Source organism: Hypomesus transpacificus, chromosome 13, assembly GCF_021917145.1.
Source record: "Hypomesus transpacificus isolate Combined female chromosome 13, fHypTra1, whole genome shotgun sequence".
Classification (NCBI taxonomy): Eukaryota; Metazoa; Chordata; class Actinopteri; order Osmeriformes; family Osmeridae; genus Hypomesus; species Hypomesus transpacificus.
The window spans coordinates 6,795,941-6,815,942 of NC_061072.1; the positions used below are offsets into that span (position 1 = coordinate 6,795,941).

The following is a 20,002-nucleotide window of genomic DNA, read 5'->3' on the forward strand; positions in this document are numbered from 1 at the left end:
GTCTACTTACATTTACATTTTGTCATTTAGCAGACGCTCTTATCCGGACATTCTCCCCGAGGCAGTAGGGTGAAGTGCCTTGCCCAAGGACACAACGTCATGTGCACCGGCCGGGAATCGAACTGGCAACCTTCAGAATACTAGCCCGATGCTCTACCCGCTCAGCCACCTGACTCCCCATCTACTATCATTTATATTTTATGGTCATTTTGAAAATAAAACAAATATCTATTTGGTACTTGATTTTACTATTTATTTATTCTTGAATCAAGTTCAACGTGAAGTTAAGATGTTTCTTTTTATGTTTTATTTGACGTTTTCCGTTTTCAAGTTAAAAAGGTAGGCTAGTTGGTGCTATTTGTTATTATACAAAATAACAGTGGATGAGGCACTTAATTCGCAGACTGTTACAGATGACAGATTTGGAAGCTGTTGGAAGCTGACCTGATTTCACCCAGTGTACAATTTCACACATTACAACATGTTATATGTCACATGAAAGTAGCAACAATTATAATACAGATCTCAGTGTGATATAATTCAATGCAACGGGAATGTTGCGTGTTAATAATTCAAGTTTCAATCAAGTTTGTGACGTGAAATCGTGTACATGTTGCTTCAAGGACTGACGATCCTGGCTCCAGCGGAGGGAGTAGTGATGTAGAATGTCGGAGATCCACCGTATCGCTCCTGGAGAGACAAACACAGCCAGAGTTTCTCTTTACAAAAATAGAACTCCAACATGCTAGGTAGGACTTTGTGGTGAATAATTGATTTGTAATTGTCTGAAGGGTAATCTTGAATTGGAAATCACTAATGGTGACTAATTTCACTGATGGAGACATCTGAACTTGTTTACTATTAATAATAATAATAAAAAAGTGTTCATTTGGGAGACCCTTTCATCACCTTTTCAGTCACCCTTTTCACCTCTTGATTTGCAGTCAAAAGCTCCAATCACTGAGTTATATCCATCCCACCAAGCATCCTACAATGGTGACAAGGAGTCACTAATGTCCCTGTCATCTCATTGGATAGTAACCAGCCACCAATACTGTGGGAGTGGTGGTAAACAGCTGGTAGCTAAGACGTGGTTACTTTGCGATAAGGCTGGTGAATACACACCGTTCCTCCACCCTAACCACAGAAACCCTGTTCGAACTGTCTGTTCTGTCTACATGCACCAATTGTACGTCGCTTTGTAAAGAAGTGTCTGCTAAATGGATAAACTGGATCAGGCTCGGACAGGAAGTGGAGGACCCAGCCAGAGGAAGGGGGTTAAAGGAAGAACATTTGGGTTTTGCTTCACAACCACAAACCATTCCTTTACGATGTTCATCCCTTCTGCTCACAAACTTCCTTCTTCACTCCTTCCCCCTTTTTCTAAAATAAGCCTTCACCCCCCCCCCCCCCCCCCCGTCTCCTACACAAAATTAGCTTGTCTGAGAAAGACGTGTCTTTAGACAATGAAGTAGGGTGCTTCTCTTTCTCATATGGAATAACCTCTCTGTATACTAATGGCAGGAAAGGTCCGACAAAGTCCGCTACTACACTGATCGTGTGGATGCTTCGAAAAACACAAAAACACACCTCTGTGAACGTCTCTTATTTTTCTGAATATTGTATTAGTGTGTGTCAAAAATAACAAATAAAACAAACGTACAAAAAAAAAAGACACAGATCATGACAACTTGAGTCACTTTTAGTGTTGGTTTGTCAAGAGTTAAAGGACTTGGATGAACGCTAACGGTAAGTCTTATAAGTCTTGAGAGTGTAAGTAACTGTAAGTCCTAGCTGGTTGGTGGGGAGGAGGGGAGGCCTAATCAGACTGGGTTTCAGTTGTTCACGATCCAATCAGCTGCGGACCAGACGGAGCGAACTGCAGTTCAGAATATCCGCGGGGTCAGGGGTCACCGACTCCACCCTGAACCCCTCGGCCAGCGACACCGTCAGCAGTTCCTCCACGAAGCTGCGCGTGTCTGTGACCTCACAGGGGCCTCGGCGCTCACTGACGACATCGCAGGGCCCTCCAGGGTGGGTCTGCGATGTTTCCGGGTCGGTGACGACGAGGCCTTGGTATCGCAGCTTGTTGTACTGATCCTGGGGCAGCTCCTCTGGCCTGGGGACCCACTCCAGCCTCACCCGGTTCTGCCTGGGCTCGGCCAACTGGGGGGCACTGAGACCCTGGGGAGTCCAGTAGGACAAGCGTCCGCAGAGCAGGAGCAGGAAGGCCCGCCAGGTGCAGAACAGCTCTGCAGTCAGAACCCGCACTGAGCACGTGCAAAGCTCGTAGTTCTCGGGCCCGCGGCGCACATTGAAGTGGAGAACGCGCACCTGGAAGGAGACGCACATGCTGACCGTGAGCTGAGCTAGGCCAGAATCAAATACCCATCAGCCCTTCCTGGGTAAATAAAGGGTGACTCCAATCACATACAGTACTGTGCAAAAGCCTTAGGCAAAAAGCAAAAGTAAAGCAAAAACGCTTCACGAAAGAAAGAAATGGCCCAGCAAACATTTTCTCAACATTGCTCTTTTATACCCGCCGTGCAAACACAGAAAACAAAGACGTTGATATTTAAGACAATATTCATGTCAAACATCCTGGTTGGCTAAGACGTTTTGCAGAGTACTGTATACACACCCACTGACCAATCCATCCTCTGTACAGTACACACGCACACAATTGGTAGAAACCCCCCCCCCCCCCCCCCCCCCCCCCCCCCCACACGCCACACCCACAGACACACCTTACAGTCCACCTCCGCCAGCAGCATGGCCCCCGGCGGGCCCCCTCCCTCGCAGAGCGGCCGGGCCTCCTCGCAGCGCCGCACCTCCTCCAGCAGGGGGCGGATCTGGTAGAAGTCCGCCTCCCTGCGGAGCAGCGCCAGCTCGGGGAAGCCCCGCGGCAGGTCCAGCGAGCCCGAGCGCAGGAAGTTCAGAACGTACCGGAACAGTCTCCCGTCGCGGTCGATGAACACGTTCCCCTGCCGGTCGCGGAGCGAGGAGATCTGCCCGGTGAACATGGCCCCCAGCATGGACTCCCTGCAGCGGGTGAGGGTGTCCAGGGTGGTGCTGTACAGCTCCCCCCCCACGTTTAACGCCACCGGGTCCCGAAGGGACGGCCCGGTAACGGTGTCGTCGCGGTCACGGTCCTGGGAGTTGAGACTCAGCATTGTTCCCTCTTCTTAGACGGGTGAGGCGAGCTGTTGGTTTCGGTTTACAGGGTGGATCAGCTGAGCTGGTCTTGGGATCCGCCGGGGGATCCTGTGTTGGTCTGTGGCTCACCCTGGATCTCGAGGGTGTTCCTGCGGGGGGAAATGGATCTTTCTGGGATGGAACTCTGAGAGTTGGAGAGGAGTTCCAAAAGTTCAGCAGGTTCCCTTTGTGTTCCGGGAGGACTCTTTTCTTTTGCGGGGCGCTGAGGCAGAGTGGTAACCAGGGGATACGGGGTGGTTGAAAAAAAAGAAGACGAATTCTGTGTTTGTCTCGCTTGAAAACAAGTTCTGTCTATCTCAATAACAACTATTTGTGAATAATTAAAAAGAGAGAGAGGGGGGGGGGGGTCATTTCCAGGTGTGCTGGACAGTGTAGCTCAAGTTGCTCCGGGGAGTGGATTAGAAAATGTCTAGGACTGTGGTGGATGTCAGTGGCCTGGGCCTATTGTGTGAGCCAGCTGCTCGTGTTTCAGTGGACAGAGAAAGAGAGAGAGAGAGAGGGAGAGAGGGCCACTGTGACCAGACTTGCATGCTAATAAACGGACCCTTCTGGACCAGAGCTCTACAGAGCTCGCTTTTATTCGCAACTCGTACCCCCTGGTCGCAGGCACGCAAAACTCTTTCTCTCGCTCTCTCGCTCTCCTGTCTATGTCTCTGAGACTGTCCGGGTCACACACAGGCTGACCCTTCCTATGGAGGATGCAGCTAAAGCTGTTAAAAAAAAACATGATAAAAATAGCTGCTGAACCACTTTAAGTCACACTGTTTTGTTTACCCACAGTCAACTGCCAGAAGTCCACACCCTACTTCCTTTAAGGTACTGTGTGTGTGTGCTTGTCTGTATACATTCCTACCTGCATGGCTGCATGGGGTTGACGATGGTGCCGGCCTCTTGAAGTGTGTTTTTGCCTGGTGTGTGTGTGTGTGTCTGTTTGTCTTCCCACCTGTATATGCTGCATGGTGTTGTCTAGTGTGTGCGTGTGTGTGTGTTTACGCTCCCACCTGTATATGCTGCATGGTGTTGTGAAGGGTGTGTGTGTGTGTGTGTGTGTGTGTGTGTGTTTACGCTCCCACCTGTATATGCTGCATCGTGTTGTCTATGGCGCTGGCCTCCAGCAGTGTGACAGTGCAGCCCCCGAAGCCACCTCCAGTCATCCTGCTCCCAAACACCCCCTCCACCTGCATGGCTGCCCCCACCAGCTGGTCCAGCTCTGGGCAGCTCACCTCGTACAGGTCCCTGCACACAGCACACAGGGGACACACTCAGAACAGCACCTCTCCACCAATGGTATTATCTTATTATTTGGATTGAAAAGTCTATTTTATGTTTATGTTTCAATTCCACATTCTTTGGTCAGTGAGGTTTCGTTTTCAAGCCCATGTCTGTTTTCTAATGTCTTTAGTTTTTATTTTCATTGCAGTGTCTGTACTTATTAATAGCTAAAAGGAAGCTGTACTGTGAAAAACCCCTTTAATAAATATGCAGGGTATTAAAAAGAAATGGGGGGGGGGGGTTTCCCCTTGATGCATGTCATGCTGTCATGTTCAGTTTTGTTGTGTTCTGCAGCGCTCAGTACAGTTGTGTTCAGTAGCATTCAGTAGCGTTGCGTTCAGTAGCGTTGCGTTCAGTAGCGTTCAGTAGCGTCATGTTCAGTCGTGTTCCGTACCTTAGGGAGTTGTGACTCTCCACCATGAGTGTCCCAAACTCCCGGTAGGCCCCTCTCTTCAGGGCGTCGGCGGCCCGAGCGGTGCGCTCTATCTCCTCGATGACGTGACGCGCCCTGCGCCAGGAGACCTCGTCCAGGCGGGCTCTGGCGTCTGCAACAATGGGAGGAAAAATAAGAACGCAGACAGACAGACACGGCAGAGCCAAGATCGAAAATACACTTCCTCGTTTCGCGTCAGCTGTCTCTGGAGGAGGACTGAGGAGAATGCAACCCCACTGTCCACTCGGAAACCAACAAAATGGCATTTCGGATCAACTTTATAACTTTCAAGTCATCCGTTTTCCTGTTCACCACATCCTGCTTCTTGTTGACCTCTCCTCCTCATTCTATCCCTCGTCCACCGCCTCCTCTTCCTGTTCCACCTCCTCTTCTTCCTCCACCTTCTCCTCCTCTTTCCTCCTCCACTTCCTCTACTCATTGTCTTCCTCCTCTCCTATCCTCACCTCTCCCTCCTTCCCCCCTCTCTTGTTCCCTCGTTTGTTCCTAACCTTCCAGATCCTTCCGTGTGGCCTCCCTGAGACTGGCCTTTCCCAAGATGGCGGCGGCCTGCTCACACTGCCGTCGTCTGTCCGGGTACTCGCTGCCCGTCAGGGAGTGCTTGACGTTGGAGTTGGTGATGAGGATGACCAGGGCGGGGTCAGCCAGGGGCACAAGGGTCGCCTCTAGAGACCTGGGACAGAGACAGGAAGGGAGACAGCAAAACAACAGGAAGTTTGTGTCATCTGTTGCTGTGGAGTCAACTCGATAGGTAGTTCACAATGGGACAATGAAGATAGCTCGAATGTTACCAGGCAGGGAATAAACTGTAAATAATAAATAGTACATCCAAAAAGTACATCATGAAATAGAATACTACTTCTTTCTAAGGATGTTTTAGATAAAGCATCTGCTAAACAAATTAAATGTAAGGGTAATATTATATTTCCATCTTTATTCTCCACAAATGTACCTTTGGCTCCACAGGAAGGTCAAAACATATCCCAGCAAATCTCATTCCATACAAAAACAAATAACACATGAGTAGTGATGCTTTCCGGTACAGCCGGCGTCCTGAGAGGCTGTCTGGGCCCACCTGCAGTCTATGAGCAGAGCGTGACCCTCCTGTCCCAGGACAGACACAAACTGGTCCATGATGCCGCAGGGGACGCCGGCATGGCTGTGTTCCGCCTGCTGGCATGCCAACGCCTTCGCCACCTGGTCCCCGTCGTCTGAGGAGGGGAGGAAGGAAGAGGGGGGGGGAGGAAGAGAGGAGGGAAGAGGGGGGGAGGAGGGAAGAGGGGGGGGAGGAGGGAAGAGGGGGGGAGGAGGGAAGAGGGGGGGGGAGGAGGGGAGGAGGGAAGAGGGGGGGAGGAGGGAAGAGGGGGGGGGGGAGGGGAGGAGGGAAGAGGGGGGGAGGAGGGAAGAAGGGAGGGAAAGTGGTAGGAGGGAGGTGTGGAGGGGAGGGGTGGAGAAGTGTTAAGCTTTAGGGTTGTGATTAAGGGTGATTATGTACAGGATTATGTCATAGTGGCAGTGTGAAGCCCAGGGTGTGTCGGAGGGTCCCACCTGGACAGAGCTGCTGGAGGAAGGTGTAGACGGCCACCTCCAGAGAGGCAGAGCTGGACAAACCTCCACCCAGAGGAACGCTGCTGGCTACCACTGCCCTGAAGCCTGGGAGACCTGGAGCTGGGGGGGAGTCAGAGGAACGGATGAGAGAGAGGGGAATAAAATCAGGAGGAAGAGAGTGAAGGGGGGTAGTGAGATGGATGAGTGTAATAAAGGAGATTTAGACCATAAAAACAATGTTTTGTTACTGTGAAAATTGTATATTTTATATATAGCCTCACCACAGTACTTCTTTCTTTATATATTTTACTTCTGTTTATTGTGTGCACCAACATCACCAGAGCAAATTCTTTGTATGTGAAAATTTACTTGGCAATAAATCCGTTTCTGATTCTGATGATGACAGTCTGGTTTGGTATTAGAATTCTGCGCCACAAGAATGGAATAATGTTGTCTTTTTACCTCTGTAATGCTGCACAACTCCTTTCACATAGTTGGCCCAGCTGGGTTTCCCAGAAGACAAAACTTCCCCCGGTTTGGGGAGGTCAAAGGTCACCCTCTTGGGCTCCTCCACATCCTTCTCTGCCGTTACTATGGTTACGCTCTGGCCCGGAGTCCGACTGCCCACCACCACTGTCACCAGAGGCAGAGCCTGAGAGAGGGAGGAGAGATGGATGGACGTAGGGAGAGGTGATTTGAGCAGTGTGTGTGTGTGCACATTTTGAATGATCTGGGCAAACTGAATTTAATTGGAAAAAATCCCAGTGTGTAAAATCTCATCGTCATCAACTTCTCAAATGTTAAATCGACAACCAGTATCCCCCGTCCGCGCCTTTCGTCTCACCATCGGCAAGACGAATCCTCGGTTGTAGTCAGTGTGTTCCCCTATCAGGTTAACCCTCCCAGGAGCGCACACCGCCACCTCCGGACCATCTCCCCCGAAGTTCTGCTCGAACACACTCCGAGCCTCCGCCACCAAATCGGAAACACTCGGAACTATGCTGGCCATGGCGCAAGAGTGTTACGGAGCGTACAACATTCAAAACTGGAATTACCTTGTGTAACTTGGCGTCTCAGTATACAGCGTATAGTGGTCAAATATCGCTATGTTACAGTATGACAAGTAAATGACAACGTTCAAGATTTAAAATATCAATATTTCATCTTAGCGAAAGTAGTCACAAGAATGTCATATGTTTGTCGCAATGATCGGTATTCATTCACTTCCTTATCCAACAATTTACGTGGTCAGCTTCAGAATAAAGGTCTTTCTAGTATTTTTTAATGCTTTTCAACAATGTATCAAAATACATTTAGTGTCAAATATTGTAAACGATACATTTCATACATTTACACATGCAAGTTATAGTTGCATGCCTTAAATACACTTAACATTAAAACAACACGGTTAGAAAAAATCTGAAATGTTTTAAATCGGTGTAGTTATAGCGCAAATGGGATTTGCTTTAACCATATAACCAGAGCAATGGAAGGAGATTTCTGTAGGAATGGCTTCTGCCTCGGGCCCTGTCCTAGCCTCTGCACATTGCATGTGCATTCTGGAATGTTGATCTTGCTTCATAGTACAGGCCCCTGGTTGATATACTGTATGTTGGTTGATATATATATATATATATATAAAATGTTATATTAATGTTTTATGAATACTGGGGCCCACAGTGTGGCGTAGCATCAGTAGAATAAAGGCATATTCTATCAATCTTACAAATACATCACACATACACATACATCACAACCCTCCGGATTTCATGACAATTTTATTTGGGTACAAAAAAAAAAAGTACAAAATAAAGCATAGAAAAAAGTGTTTATAATTATGAAAACAATGTCGAAGACAAACGTTTTGGTAATGTATCATCAAAGAAAAGGCAGCAGAAAAATGTCAATCATTAAAAAAACAATCTACAGTTGGGAATGCATTTTGTAGTGCTGTTATGACTGGCACTACTAGAGCAAGACATGGACATAGAAATCATGTATGGGTGACAAAAGGCATAAAGACCTTCACAGGTTCCAAAGCAAAATGTATCAACCTCAAGCTGAATACAGAAGGAACCATATCCTCATTTTGTGATTTCGATATTGAACCCCCCTCAAATACAATACAATGGTATGGTATGACTAATGTCAGTATTTGTTTATCACATCAAATGTGCAATCACAGTCACTGCCTACTCTCAGTAGCTTCTCTTCAGATAAGGCTGGGTCTAAGGTAGGTTAGATGAACCCCTGTCTGGTTAGTTCAACTGACCCACACGACACAATGGTGTCTTTGAAGATTACAGTGTTAACATTTCTAACAAATCCACTCAGTAGCTTGACAAAACATCGACACATTGTAGTTCATGAAAAGCATTGACTTTCGTCCCAAAGCTATCTTTAATCAACTACAGGTCCTGCAGGTCATTCTTAGAAGCGTGGGGAGGAGGGGGGGGGGGGGCATCTACAGGGTATACTGACCAGAGAAAAACACATGTAGGACAGTCAGGCATACACATGGTGTTTGGGGCCCATGATGAGGTCATACTGTCTTTACCGCTTTCTATTGGTGAACCTCCGCGATCAGCCCAAGGCATAAGGGAGGGGTTGGGGGGGGTCCCATCAGGCAGATCACACTCCCCGTTCTCCCTCTGTCGGTGACGTAGAACGAGGGGCGTATCCTGGACCTCCCTGCCCAGAAAACAAGCTCCGAGGAAGGGAGAAGTCAGCGACTTCCCCCTCCAGGCTCGGCTAGCCAGATCGGTGCTGGTGTTGGGCTGCCTCCCGGCTCTTCAGTGCCTGCGCGTGCGCTGGCCCCCGGCCCCCGTGGTGGTGATGTAGAGCAGGGGCTGCCTGAGCTGGGACACACGCTTAAGAGTGCTCGTGTGAGCCAGTGGGGAGGGCTCTGAAAAAGACAAGCCAACCGTTAGGCCAACCTCCAGCACTGGACTGACAATAAGGCACAGCTCTGCTTGGTCCAAGGAAGCTCGACATACCACCAGACCGGCATGGAGGCATCTTCAGACAAGCGTTATCTGTCATTTATGAGTGTGTTATGAGACGGTGAAGGCTGACCTGCTTGCTGGCTGTTGTGGGGCAGCCGGACTTTGGTGAGGGGAGGGACCCCCCTGTGCTGAGGGCGGAGCAGGGGGGCCTGGGGCTGGCCGTTGATGTGGAGGTGGGGGTCTGATGTACTGTCCAGAGGGCGGAACCGCTGCGCAGTAGTGGTCTTTGACTGAGGAAACTGGGGGATTCAAATAGTATACGGATTACGTATAGTTTGCCCATAGGGAACTGTAGTTCCCAATCCAAAGTCAATGACATCAGCCAGTTGATCAAAAAACAAACACTCACCGCCTGGCCGGTGACCTCGAACGAGCGGGAACGCCTCTTCCTGCGTCGGGCTTCGAAATCCTGCTCCCGGGGGGTGGGGATCTTGGGGGCGGCCTGGGCGCGGTGGCGCGGGCGTGTCCAGGGGCCCTGGGGCCCGGGGCCCTCGCCGGTGCTGCTGGACAGATTGTCGTCGGAGGTGGCGTGGCGCAGCTCGGGGCTGGGCTGCCGGCCGTGGCGCAGGGCCGGGCCCCTGGGGGGCGCCTCGCTCAGGGACAGGCTGCTCTTCTGCTTCTTGGGGTCCAGGGGGGAGGGGGGAGGGGGCAGCCGGAGGGCGTCCACCTCCAGGGCTTTGGAGCGCCGGCGGGCGGCCTTCACCGCGATGCTTTGGACGCCTTTCAGGATCTGCTGCCTCTCTGTGGAGGCGAATCGGTTTTACATTTAGTCCTTTTGCAGACGCTCTTATCCAGAGCGACTTACAGTAAGTACAGGGACGTTCCCCCGAGGAAAGTAGGGTGAAGTGCCTTGCCCAAGGACACAACGTCATTTGGTACGGGCGGGAATCGAACTGGCAACCTTCAGATTACTGGCCCAAAACCACCTCCTAACCGCTCACCACCTCACTCACTATTTGACCAGACTTGAATAAACAATGCTTATTAACTTCTACAAATATACCAACAGCTCTTCCTTGGGCACAGTGCAAATCAAAAACACTGGTTTCCACGCTACCTAGCGTCCGTAGCGTCCGTAGCGTCAACTTTCCTCCGTCCGTCCCCTTTCCCTGGGTCTCCGGGGCGGGGTGACGGTCGGGGTGGAGTCTCTTACCCTTGTGTGAGAGGGCGACATCGGCGCCCGTCTCGCTGCTCTCGGGGGAGGAGTCCAGGTGGCTGCTGACGCTGTGGCTCAGGTGGTTGTAGCTCAGGGCGCTCTCTGGGGCGGAGGGCTGCAGCTGGAGAGTACACGGCACGCAGGGTTACAACCACACACAGAGTAATCACCACACACACACAGAGTAATCACCACACACACACAGAGTAATCACCACACACACACAGAGTAATCACCACACACACAGAGTAATCACCACACACACACAGAGTAATCACCACACACACACAGAGTAATCACCACACACACACAGAGTAATCACCACACACACAGAGTAATCACCACACACAGAGTAATCACCACACACACAGAGTAATCACCGCACACAGAGTAATCACCGCACACAGAGTAATCACCACACACAGAGTAATCACCGCACACAGAGTAATCACCGCACACAGAGTAATCACCACACACACAGAGTAATCACCGCACACAGAGTAATCACCGCACACAGAGTAATCACCGCACACAGAGTAATCAACACACACACAGAGTAATCACCACACACAGAGTAATCACCACACACACAGAGTTATCACCGCACACATAGTAATCACCACACACACACACAGTAATCACCACACACACAGGATTACAACCACTCCACATGCGTTATCATATGACCCCCCAGCTCCCCAGGGCAGGTTCATATCCCAGGTGGGCCTCACCCCCAGCTCCCCAGGGCAGGTTCATATCCCAGGTGGGCCTCACCCCCAGCTCCCCAGGGCAGGTTCATATCCCAGGTGGGCCTCACCCCCAGCTCCCCAGGGCAGGTTCATATCCCAGGTGGGCCTCACCCCCAGCTCCCCAGGGCAGGTTCATATCCCAGGTGGGCCTCACCTCTCGGTTGCCGTGGCCGTTGATGTGGATGGGAGGTGGCGTCATCACCACCGACTGCTTCATCTGTCGGGCGTGAGGGCTGTTCTTGAACATGCGGTTGTTGTCCCTGTGTGCGAGAGGAGAACGTTGTCGACAGACGCCCTCGACAAAGACAGAGGGAGGCGCTGGTTTGGTGCCGTGGTTACCAACCAGACCGGGTGCCAGAGTTCACAGGGGGGGGGGGGGGGGGGGGGGGGGGGGGGGTCAGGTGATCTCATTTGCTTTGAGGTCAAGCATGCATAAATTGTTCGACTATAATTTAACTGTAAAATTTCTATTTTTTAAAATGTCTTTAAAAATCAAATGCTTGCATTGCCAAGTCCAATCAAAAAAAATATAATAATGGCATAGAAAAGTGAAAGCGGTAATTCCATAGAAAAATGATGTGTGCACTCCATCAGTTTCAGCTAGCAGCTTGTTTTTCCTGCAGTCAGACCATCACCATATGAATGAAACAACGTGTTTAAGAAACGTAAAACTGCTTAGGACTCATCACCAAAATATATATATTTTTTATGTTACATTAAAGCTGTTTCAAAACCAGTGTGATGTGCATGTGTGTATGCAACAAATGTCCCTGTTTCAGTAAATTGGTGTGAGGGACACTGAGGAAAGAGCTATATAGGTGCTGTTAATCACTTATCATGCTGATAATTAATCATTATTATTATTTTAGTAACAATATGTGCAGGTGTGTATAGGCCTACAGGAAATTATAAACAAAGATAACCAGGGCGAACCAAAGACAAAAGGAAAGAAAAACTACAATTGAAGTACATTTTCACCAATAAAGATTTGGAATGATTCACTTTATTATTTTGGTGTGTGTGTGAGGGGGGGTGGGGGAGTCAGGGGGGCTCTGCTTTCCTTCGGTAAAAGCAGGGGGGGGGGGGGGGCTCCAAGGAAAAAAAGGTTGGGAAGCACTGGTTTAGTGAACGGGGCCCAAGTTCTTACCCTACTGGCTCAGGTAGGATTGGGGGCAGGGTGTGCCGGCGGGCCCGCCCACGCCTGGTGTCTGAGCCCAAGGTTCGAACGCTCTCCTGGTCCGAGTCCAGCTCCGGCAGGTGGTCTCGGCCCCGGCAGGGCAGGGCGATCTTGGGCAGGGAGCCCTCCTGGAGGGAGGCAGCAAGGGGAAGGACTGAGCATCTGTGCGGGTGGGAGCCTCTACGTGTGTGTGTGTGTCTGTGTTTGTTTTCCTACCTTGAAGGTGCGCCCGGCGTACTTATCCAGGGCCATGGCTCGATTCAGGTTTCTCTCATCCAGCTCCCTCACGTACATGTCATACAGCTCCTGGAGGTGAGTGGGGACCAGGAGGCTGTGGTCTGCAACACACACACACACCAAGTTAGACTACTTTCTATAGGAGAACATTCCGGAAGACCAAACACACGCCCTCTCCACTGGCTTCACGTGGAATGCTCAGCATTCCTTCTCCGAGGCAGGCGACCTGACCCAGGGCCAATCGGCAACACATCCCCCCCAGGCCCCTGCCGTAAAGCGAGGATAAGGGAGCGCATGTTCACCGCGGGGGGCGGACGCACCGTCGATGAACCGCCTCTGCTGCTGGATGATGTCGTCGCACAGGAGCCTGTGCTGCTCGTAGCGCTGCACCGCAAAGTCCTTCTGGCGGATGACGTTGTCCTTGAGCAGGGCGTGCGACTGCATCTCGGCGTTGCCGATCTCCAGCTCGTGGACCTTGCAGAGGAGGCCCAGCACCTCGCGCTGCTCCTCGGAGCTCACCCGGCGAGGCAGCAGCTCCTCCAGGCGCTGGGCGCGCTCCCGCAGCTCCAGGAAGCGGCGCTCCAGCGACGCCTGGTGGACAGGAGGAGGAACGGCGGGTGAGACGGATTGTGGCGTCGGTTTGTGTTGTTGTACAGTCAATGGCTTGGCTTTTTGATGATCCAAAATGAATGCAATTTATGAAATAAATGATCTACCTCTAAAGATGACTTTTACGTTTATCGCACATGTTCGTTCGGACATTTATCGACAGCCGCGGGAGTACGAAGATGAATACATACAACGTGTCTTGGCCTCGTTTGGTGAGACACTCACAGAAGAACCGCAAACATGCTGCACCCACATCCCATTCCAATCCCATAGTAAGTGTGCTTGTGTTGCTGTCCGGCTCCCTCTAGAGGCCACGGTGTGGAGTGCAGACACACGCACCTTCTGCTTCAGGATCTTTTTCTGGTCCGCCATGAGGGTGACCAGGGTCTCCCTGGCCACGGCCACCTGCTGGGTCTCGGTGCTGTCGGGGGGAGACTCTGGGGAGTCCGAGTCCTTCTCACTCTCGTCCTTGTTGAAGCTCTCCTTCCTCTTCTCGGCTCGCCACTTCCTCCTGCGACGGATCCTCTCCTGCTCCCAGCTACGGAGGCAAATCGACAAGAGCGGATCATGGTATTTTGTTTGCGATTGCTTGTTCCTTTAACCCTAGACACCTGTGCTGTTGGGGGGAAACAGACCAGCTCATGTGAGGAGAATTGGACTCAGGCCAGACACGAGGCCTCGTTTGGCAGGAAATAGTTACATCGCTGAAATAAGCCAGACCTTTCAATTGGGTCATAAGTCTTATCTAGGTACGATGGCTCAAAGATGGCTCAAAAATATTTTTGGTACAGAGCCAACAACGTGCAGGGTAGTCACAACGTTCTCTTGGGACACTGACTCGGTGATGGTGTGCAGGTGTTTGGACATGTCCATCTGGATCTCCATGTTGCTGTTCTCCAGCTCCATCAGGCTCTTCCTGATCTCCATCTGCTGGCGGAAGGCGTCCAAGAGCTGCTCCCTCAGCTGGTCCATCTCAGCCCGGCTCTGCTGGGTGGAATGAGCCTGCACCTCCGCTACGGGGAGGGGAGAGGGAAGGGAGGGGAGGGGTGAGGTGAAGAGAGGAGAGGAAGGGAAGAGAGGAGAGAGGGGAGAGTAGGGGACAGGAGAGGTGAGGAGGAGAGGTAAACACAGGACAGGACAGTCAAACACAAACACGTCCTCGCGCTGTCCTCGCGCGACATCAGCTGTTGACACTGACGAGGTAATTGATTTCCAAGGATTTGGACAGTGAGGCTTAGGGCGTAAACAAGTCTGGGAACGACATGGGTCTGAGTGGCGGGAGAGGAGGGCAGCAAGCCAAGCTGGGGGCATTACCCTGGACGTGACGGATGTCCGCGCGGTCCGAGTTCAGCTGGCGGCTGGCCTGGTCGGCGATCTTCTTCTTCAGCCGCAGGATCTCACTGCGCAGGTCGGAGATGATGTTCGTGTACTGAGCAATGTGGTAGGACACGTTGAACAGGTTCCTCTTGACCTGCGGGAGGTCGACCACACAGCGAGCTGGTTTAGGAACCAGGGAACGGTGGAAGGAGGGACGGGGTGGAGGAAGGGTGGGGAGAGGAGGGGTGGGGGGGCTACTGGGGGTGTCATTTCTTTTTTGCGGGGGGGGGAGAACACACAACGCCGAGCTCACCCGCGTCCGGATGCTTTTGGCGCGGTCGGCGTAGGACAGGGTGTTCCGAGACTCCTCGAAGGCCAGGGAGGCGGGGCTGATGTGAGCGATCATCACCGTCCGGCTGTTCCCGCCCAGCGAGTCCTGCCAATCACAAGACAGTCAGGCCACGGCAAATAAGCGACACGCTGACACGCAGCGGAGGGTGGAAGGATTTGGAGCGGGCGCGTCACAGAGACGTGGTTGGTCAGTGATGTTTGGGTTCTGACCTTTAGCAGGCGCGTCAACTTGCTGTCCCGGTAGTTGACGTACTTGTTGCCGTGCTTCTCGCTCAAGGCGTTGATGCAGTTGCCCAACGCTAAGAGAGACCGGTTGATGTGCGCCCCCTCTTTTAGCCTCTGACCCCTGTTTTGAGTCTGAGAAAGAAAGAAAGATAAAGAGAGTGTGGTCTTTGTAGTCAAAAGAAACCAGCTGGAGCTCCAAAACCAACAATAACATTCTCAACCAGCAGAGGGCACTACATCTCAACATTTTTCCCCACCCCCTCCACATGCCCTCCACAGCCTTCCACAGTATCCTTCACCGGGAGAAGCCCACACTTCACACAGCATCCACATCCACACAGCACACAGCCCTGTCCTCCACAGCCCACAGACCAGGTCCCCTCGGCAGGGCTGATGAAACACTCTTTGTTCGCCCCCGAGCTTAAAGGACCACATACGGGACGTCCGCGGAGGCCATATATCCACGTGAGCGGTTAACCTTTCAGTCTCCATGGTAAATAAGTGCTTTCTCCCTTCAGGCGCGATTGAATGTTTTTTTTTTCCCTCGTGTTGTAAGGATTGTACGAGGAGGGGAGGGGGGAGGAGGGGGATCTGACAACCTTCATAAAGATGCTAACGCAAAACATTCATCGTGAGTGGCGTGTCAATGTGGATAGCGAGAACGGCCTTGATAATGTTCTGAAGACGGGGGAGCAACAAATTGGACCAGCTAATTGTTCCGCTGCCCTCACAAGAGAAATGAACAAAGTAGCCTTTATGTGGACGTCTTTCACGGCATACACCCAACACATCAACACGCCGACTCCCATTGTTGACAGTTTTGGAATGACTCCATAAGTGTTCTATAAAACCATTGGAGTACCTAGTTACAGCAGGGCAACCATTTTGTAATCCCGACATAGATAAGCTGATATCAAGTATCATGAGTTGCATAAGCCCTACAGAATGCAATAGACACATTATCCCTCCTAGGCCCCTTGTACTGCACGGAGACTCGGTGCACTGTCGGGGCCTCAAGGAACACCTCCCTCGTGTTAGACGAAAACAACAGGAGGGGGGGTGTGTGTGTGAGCGAGCGTGTGGGGGATCGACACCAGAATGTATTGCAGAGGAGAGAGCACACTGTCTCCGTCTCTCTTCTCTCTCTCCTCTCTCTCTCTCTCCTTCTCTCTCTCTCTCTCTCTCTCTCTCTCTCCTTTCTCTCTCTCTCTCTCTCTCTCTCTCTCTCTCTCTCTCTCTCTCTTTTTCTCTGTCACACACACACACACTTGACCCATGGAGCGCTGGAACCCTGACATGTGCCCATACTAGTGGCTGTATTCTGTAGTGGCTGTAAGGAGAGAGACACACCCACCAAAACAGTCACAGCCCTCGAATCCTCCCCACACGTGCGTCCACCCGACCGCAAATACACCTTGGAACACTAAGGCCCCTAGTTCCCCACCCCTCCCTCCACGAGCCGTCACCTGCGAGGCCCGTTCGGAGCCGGCCAGGTCGATCATGAAGAGGCGGGCGAAGCGGACCTCCTGCAGCACGTCCGGAGAGCGGCTCTGCTGCCTCACGGCCACCTGCAGCACGGCGTGGGAGCGGGACGACGTCTGATTGGCCGCCGTGGGCTCCTGGGTGCGCTGCTTGTTGCCTTTCATCAGCAGTTCCATGATCTGACGCGCACACACACACACAAACACACGTTTAGCATTGTGACGCGAGCTAGCCTCCATTTTTGTTTTCATTTGGCACTGTCGAGGCAGATGGGAAAAGTCAGTATTCATACATGAATCGCATTCGATTCTGTGATAAAACAATGGGTTTGTGTGTCTGTCTATGTGAGAGTGTGAGTGCTCATTTGTATTCCATGCTCGTGCATATGAGCTGATATCAGAGTCGGAGTTTGCTCACCTCGCGCGCATTGATGGTGGACACCTCGGTGATGCCCGCCACCTGGATCTCCCCCTTGGAGTCCTCTCGGAGGTCCAGGAAGCCCAAAGACGGGTTCAGAAGGTCCCGGATCATCTCGTTGTAGATCTAGAGGAACCAGGAAGCAACGCGGGGTGAACAACTCCTTTGGACTTCGTGGCCTTCAGGGTAGAGCTCAAATTAGAGGGCAAACATAGGCCGTCTGTCCAAGTGGACTCCGTCATGTCTTGGGAGGCTCTGTCAGCAGAAAGGCCGGTTCCTCTCAAGATTAGATCATCTGGGGTAGACTGTGATTCTTCCCCCCCCCCCCCCCCCCCCCCCCCCCCCCCCACACACACACACACATTAAAGTGTCAGGTGGAAGGTGACATCCCAACCTTGCCGCCAGGAAACTGATCGACTGAGGACAGACAGACGGGATTAACAGTGTATCCACTGTTGGAGAGTGGATGACTCGTCATTCGCTTCCCTGAATGACCCCACTCGCTAACTGAGCTAACCCAGACCAGTTGGGCCAATCCAGATGGAAAATAGGGCGTTTTATCGGGTTGTTCTTTCCATCCCTATGAAGGGATTAGGGGAGGGAAGCATCACAGATGGGAGAGAGTGTCTGTTTATAGAAGAAGACATTTTTAAAATATTTGTTATTGTCCAACAGGGGGTAGTGACACTTGGTGTAATGTCGGTCAAATGAGGGGTTGAGTTTCCGTGTATGGATGTGTGCGTGTGTGAGAGAGAAACAGAGTGAGAGTGAGAAAGCCACACGAAGCAGCATCTGGCGTGACGGTGAGCAGGAGTAGATGTGTGTGCATGGCCGAACCGGGCCGTAAAACACCTAACCTCTTTGTGGAGGGAGTTCAGTGGCAACCCGTCGCTCCCTAGAAACGGCAAACACACACGTCACGGACACAGCTCCAGGGCAAGCTACGCTAGGACCACAGACCAGACTAGGACCACAAGACCAGACTAGGACCACAGACCACACTAGGGGAACAAGACCAGACTAGGACCACAAGACCAGACTAGGAACACAGACCACACTAGGGGAACAAGACCAGACTAGGACCACAAGACCAGACTAGGGCCACAGACCAGACTAGGGCCACAGACCAGACTAGGACCACAAGACCAGACTAGGACCACAAGACCACACTAGGACCACAAGACCAGACTAGGGCCACAGACCAGACTAGGGCCACAGACCAGACTAGGACCACAGACCACCCTAGGGGAACAAGACCAGACTAGGACCACAAGACCAGACTAGGACCACAAGACCAGACTAGGACCACAGACCACACTAGGGGAACAAGACCAGACTAGGACCACAAGACCAGACTAGGACCACAAGACCAGACTAGGGCCACAGACCAGACTAGGACCACAAGACCAGACTAGGACCACAGACCACACTAGGGGAACAAGACCAGACTAGGACCACAGACCAGACTAGGGCCACAAGACCAGACTAGGACCACAAGACCAGACTAGGACCACAGACCACACTAGGGGAACAAGACCAGACTAGGACCACAGACCAGACTAGGGCCACAGACCAGACTAGGGCCACAGACCAGACTAGGACCACAAGACCAGACTAGGACCACAGACCACACTAGGGGAACAAGACCAGACTAGGGCCACAGACCAGACTAGGACCACAGACCAGACTAGGACCACAGACCAGAATAGGACCACAGACCAGACTAGGACCACAGACCAGAATAGGACCACAGACCAGACTAGGACCACAGACCAGAATAGGACCACGGGCCAGGTTAGAACACGTTACAACTCACTAAGAGACCCTTCCACTGGATCTAATGATCCGCATCTCTCTACCCAACAGCTCAAACAGTCCAGAAAACTGGTGGTGGAAACACATGTCAAACCAAATGACAGGGGGGTTTAACAGCGGCTTTCCGATGTGTCTTTTCGCTGTCTCACGCCACACTCCCCCTCGCTCTTTAGAAAGACATGATTGGTGATTGTACACAAACAAAAATGTGTTCACTCTGCATCTCTCCCACATCTGACGATGAATAGAGGAGTGCTCTTTTCATGCTCGGTTCTTCATTAAAACATGTCCGTCATCTGTCTTTCCCCTGCTTTCTTTCACTCGCTCTCCGGCTCCCTCTCTCTCTCTGTATCTCTCGCTCTCCTCCCTTGTGCTGTCAGACTTAACAAGTTGAAATTATGCCGTCTGAGTCACTAGTCTTTGTGGTCCACTGTTATATCCCCACCCCGTGTTTTCTAAAGGAAGAACATTGTTGTTATTCTATTCATGCATGACAAGATGGCTGCCGCTTGCTGGGTTTGAGCTGTTGTTTCTTATAGGGTACAGGAGGGAAAAATACTGAAACAACATAGAAACCTGAACATGTCCAAGGTCCTGTAAGAGGGAAATAATCTAGTTGAACATGGGTCTACTTACAAACCCCCTTGAATCCCCCCTTTTAATTCCATTACAAGAATAGCTTTAATCGAATCCAAAAGCAATGGAGCAAACACACTTCCTTAATGTCATTAACACTGTTTAGCTTTGTCCTCTGCTTTCAATTCCATTAAAGGGATTTGGCAATCAAGGGTGATGTGTTCACCAACACAGTGGCTGTTTGTTAATGAAGACGCCCATTGCCAGTGTCAATATTGTCCCAGTCCACACCGACTCAGGTCTGGGTTTGCTATAACTCCCCAAACAATCTATTATTCTATCACACAGTCACTGAGATAATCTCTCAGCCAACCAGGCACCAACTGGAGTCAACCAAT

The 20,002-nt window shown here is 51.4% G+C and overlaps 3 protein-coding genes across 5 annotated transcripts in view; all 3 read right to left on the reverse strand.

Annotated features, from left to right (window-relative positions):
• Positions 1-230: 230 nt before the first annotated feature.
• On the reverse strand, positions 231-7,726 carry galk1 (galactokinase 1). Of its 3 annotated transcripts, none has more exons than XM_047032584.1 (8): positions 7,332-7,726; positions 6,950-7,139; positions 6,488-6,607; positions 6,015-6,150; positions 5,431-5,612; positions 4,883-5,033; positions 4,290-4,452; positions 231-690 (listed from the first exon to the last, which is right to left on the reverse strand). In XM_047032584.1, the coding sequence occupies exons 1-8, from the start codon at positions 7,494-7,496 to the stop codon at positions 619-621; spliced, it is 1,179 nt and encodes a 392-aa protein (XP_046888540.1). In that variant the 5' UTR covers positions 7,497-7,726; the 3' UTR covers positions 231-618. The 3 variants fall into 3 exon arrangements, with proteins under 3 accessions (XP_046888540.1, XP_046888541.1, XP_046888539.1); XM_047032585.1 differs by lacking the exon at positions 231-690 and adding an exon at positions 3,184-3,305; XM_047032583.1 differs by lacking the exon at positions 231-690 and adding an exon at positions 3,230-3,418.
• On the reverse strand, positions 1,596-3,173 carry LOC124475781 (BTB/POZ domain-containing protein KCTD11-like). The gene is made up of 2 exons (XM_047032587.1): positions 2,748-3,173; positions 1,596-2,334 (listed from the first exon to the last, which is right to left on the reverse strand). Exons 1-2 carry the CDS (start codon positions 3,171-3,173, stop codon positions 1,855-1,857), a joined length of 906 nt encoding a protein of 301 aa, XP_046888543.1. The 3' UTR covers positions 1,596-1,854.
• A 522-nt stretch (positions 7,727-8,248) lies between the features above and the next one.
• The window catches only part of kif19 (kinesin family member 19), a 29,153-nt gene continuing 17,399 nt past the window's right edge, over positions 8,249-20,002 (reverse strand). Inside the window, exons 6-20 of the mRNA XM_047032442.1 lie at positions 17,213-17,338; positions 16,780-16,974; positions 15,299-15,445; positions 15,051-15,173; positions 14,735-14,891; positions 14,259-14,433; positions 13,760-13,958; positions 13,132-13,402; positions 12,791-12,912; positions 12,545-12,702; positions 11,552-11,657; positions 10,646-10,769; positions 9,842-10,233; positions 9,563-9,731; positions 8,249-9,392 (exon numbers count right to left, since the gene is read on the reverse strand). Coding sequence (XP_046888398.1) covers positions 9,280-9,392; positions 9,563-9,731; positions 9,842-10,233; positions 10,646-10,769; positions 11,552-11,657; positions 12,545-12,702; positions 12,791-12,912; positions 13,132-13,402; positions 13,760-13,958; positions 14,259-14,433; positions 14,735-14,891; positions 15,051-15,173; positions 15,299-15,445; positions 16,780-16,974; positions 17,213-17,338 — 2,577 coding nt within the window. The 3' untranslated portion in view covers positions 8,249-9,279. The remainder of the gene's footprint in view (positions 9,393-9,562; positions 9,732-9,841; positions 10,234-10,645; positions 10,770-11,551; positions 11,658-12,544; positions 12,703-12,790; positions 12,913-13,131; positions 13,403-13,759; positions 13,959-14,258; positions 14,434-14,734; positions 14,892-15,050; positions 15,174-15,298; positions 15,446-16,779; positions 16,975-17,212; positions 17,339-20,002) is intronic.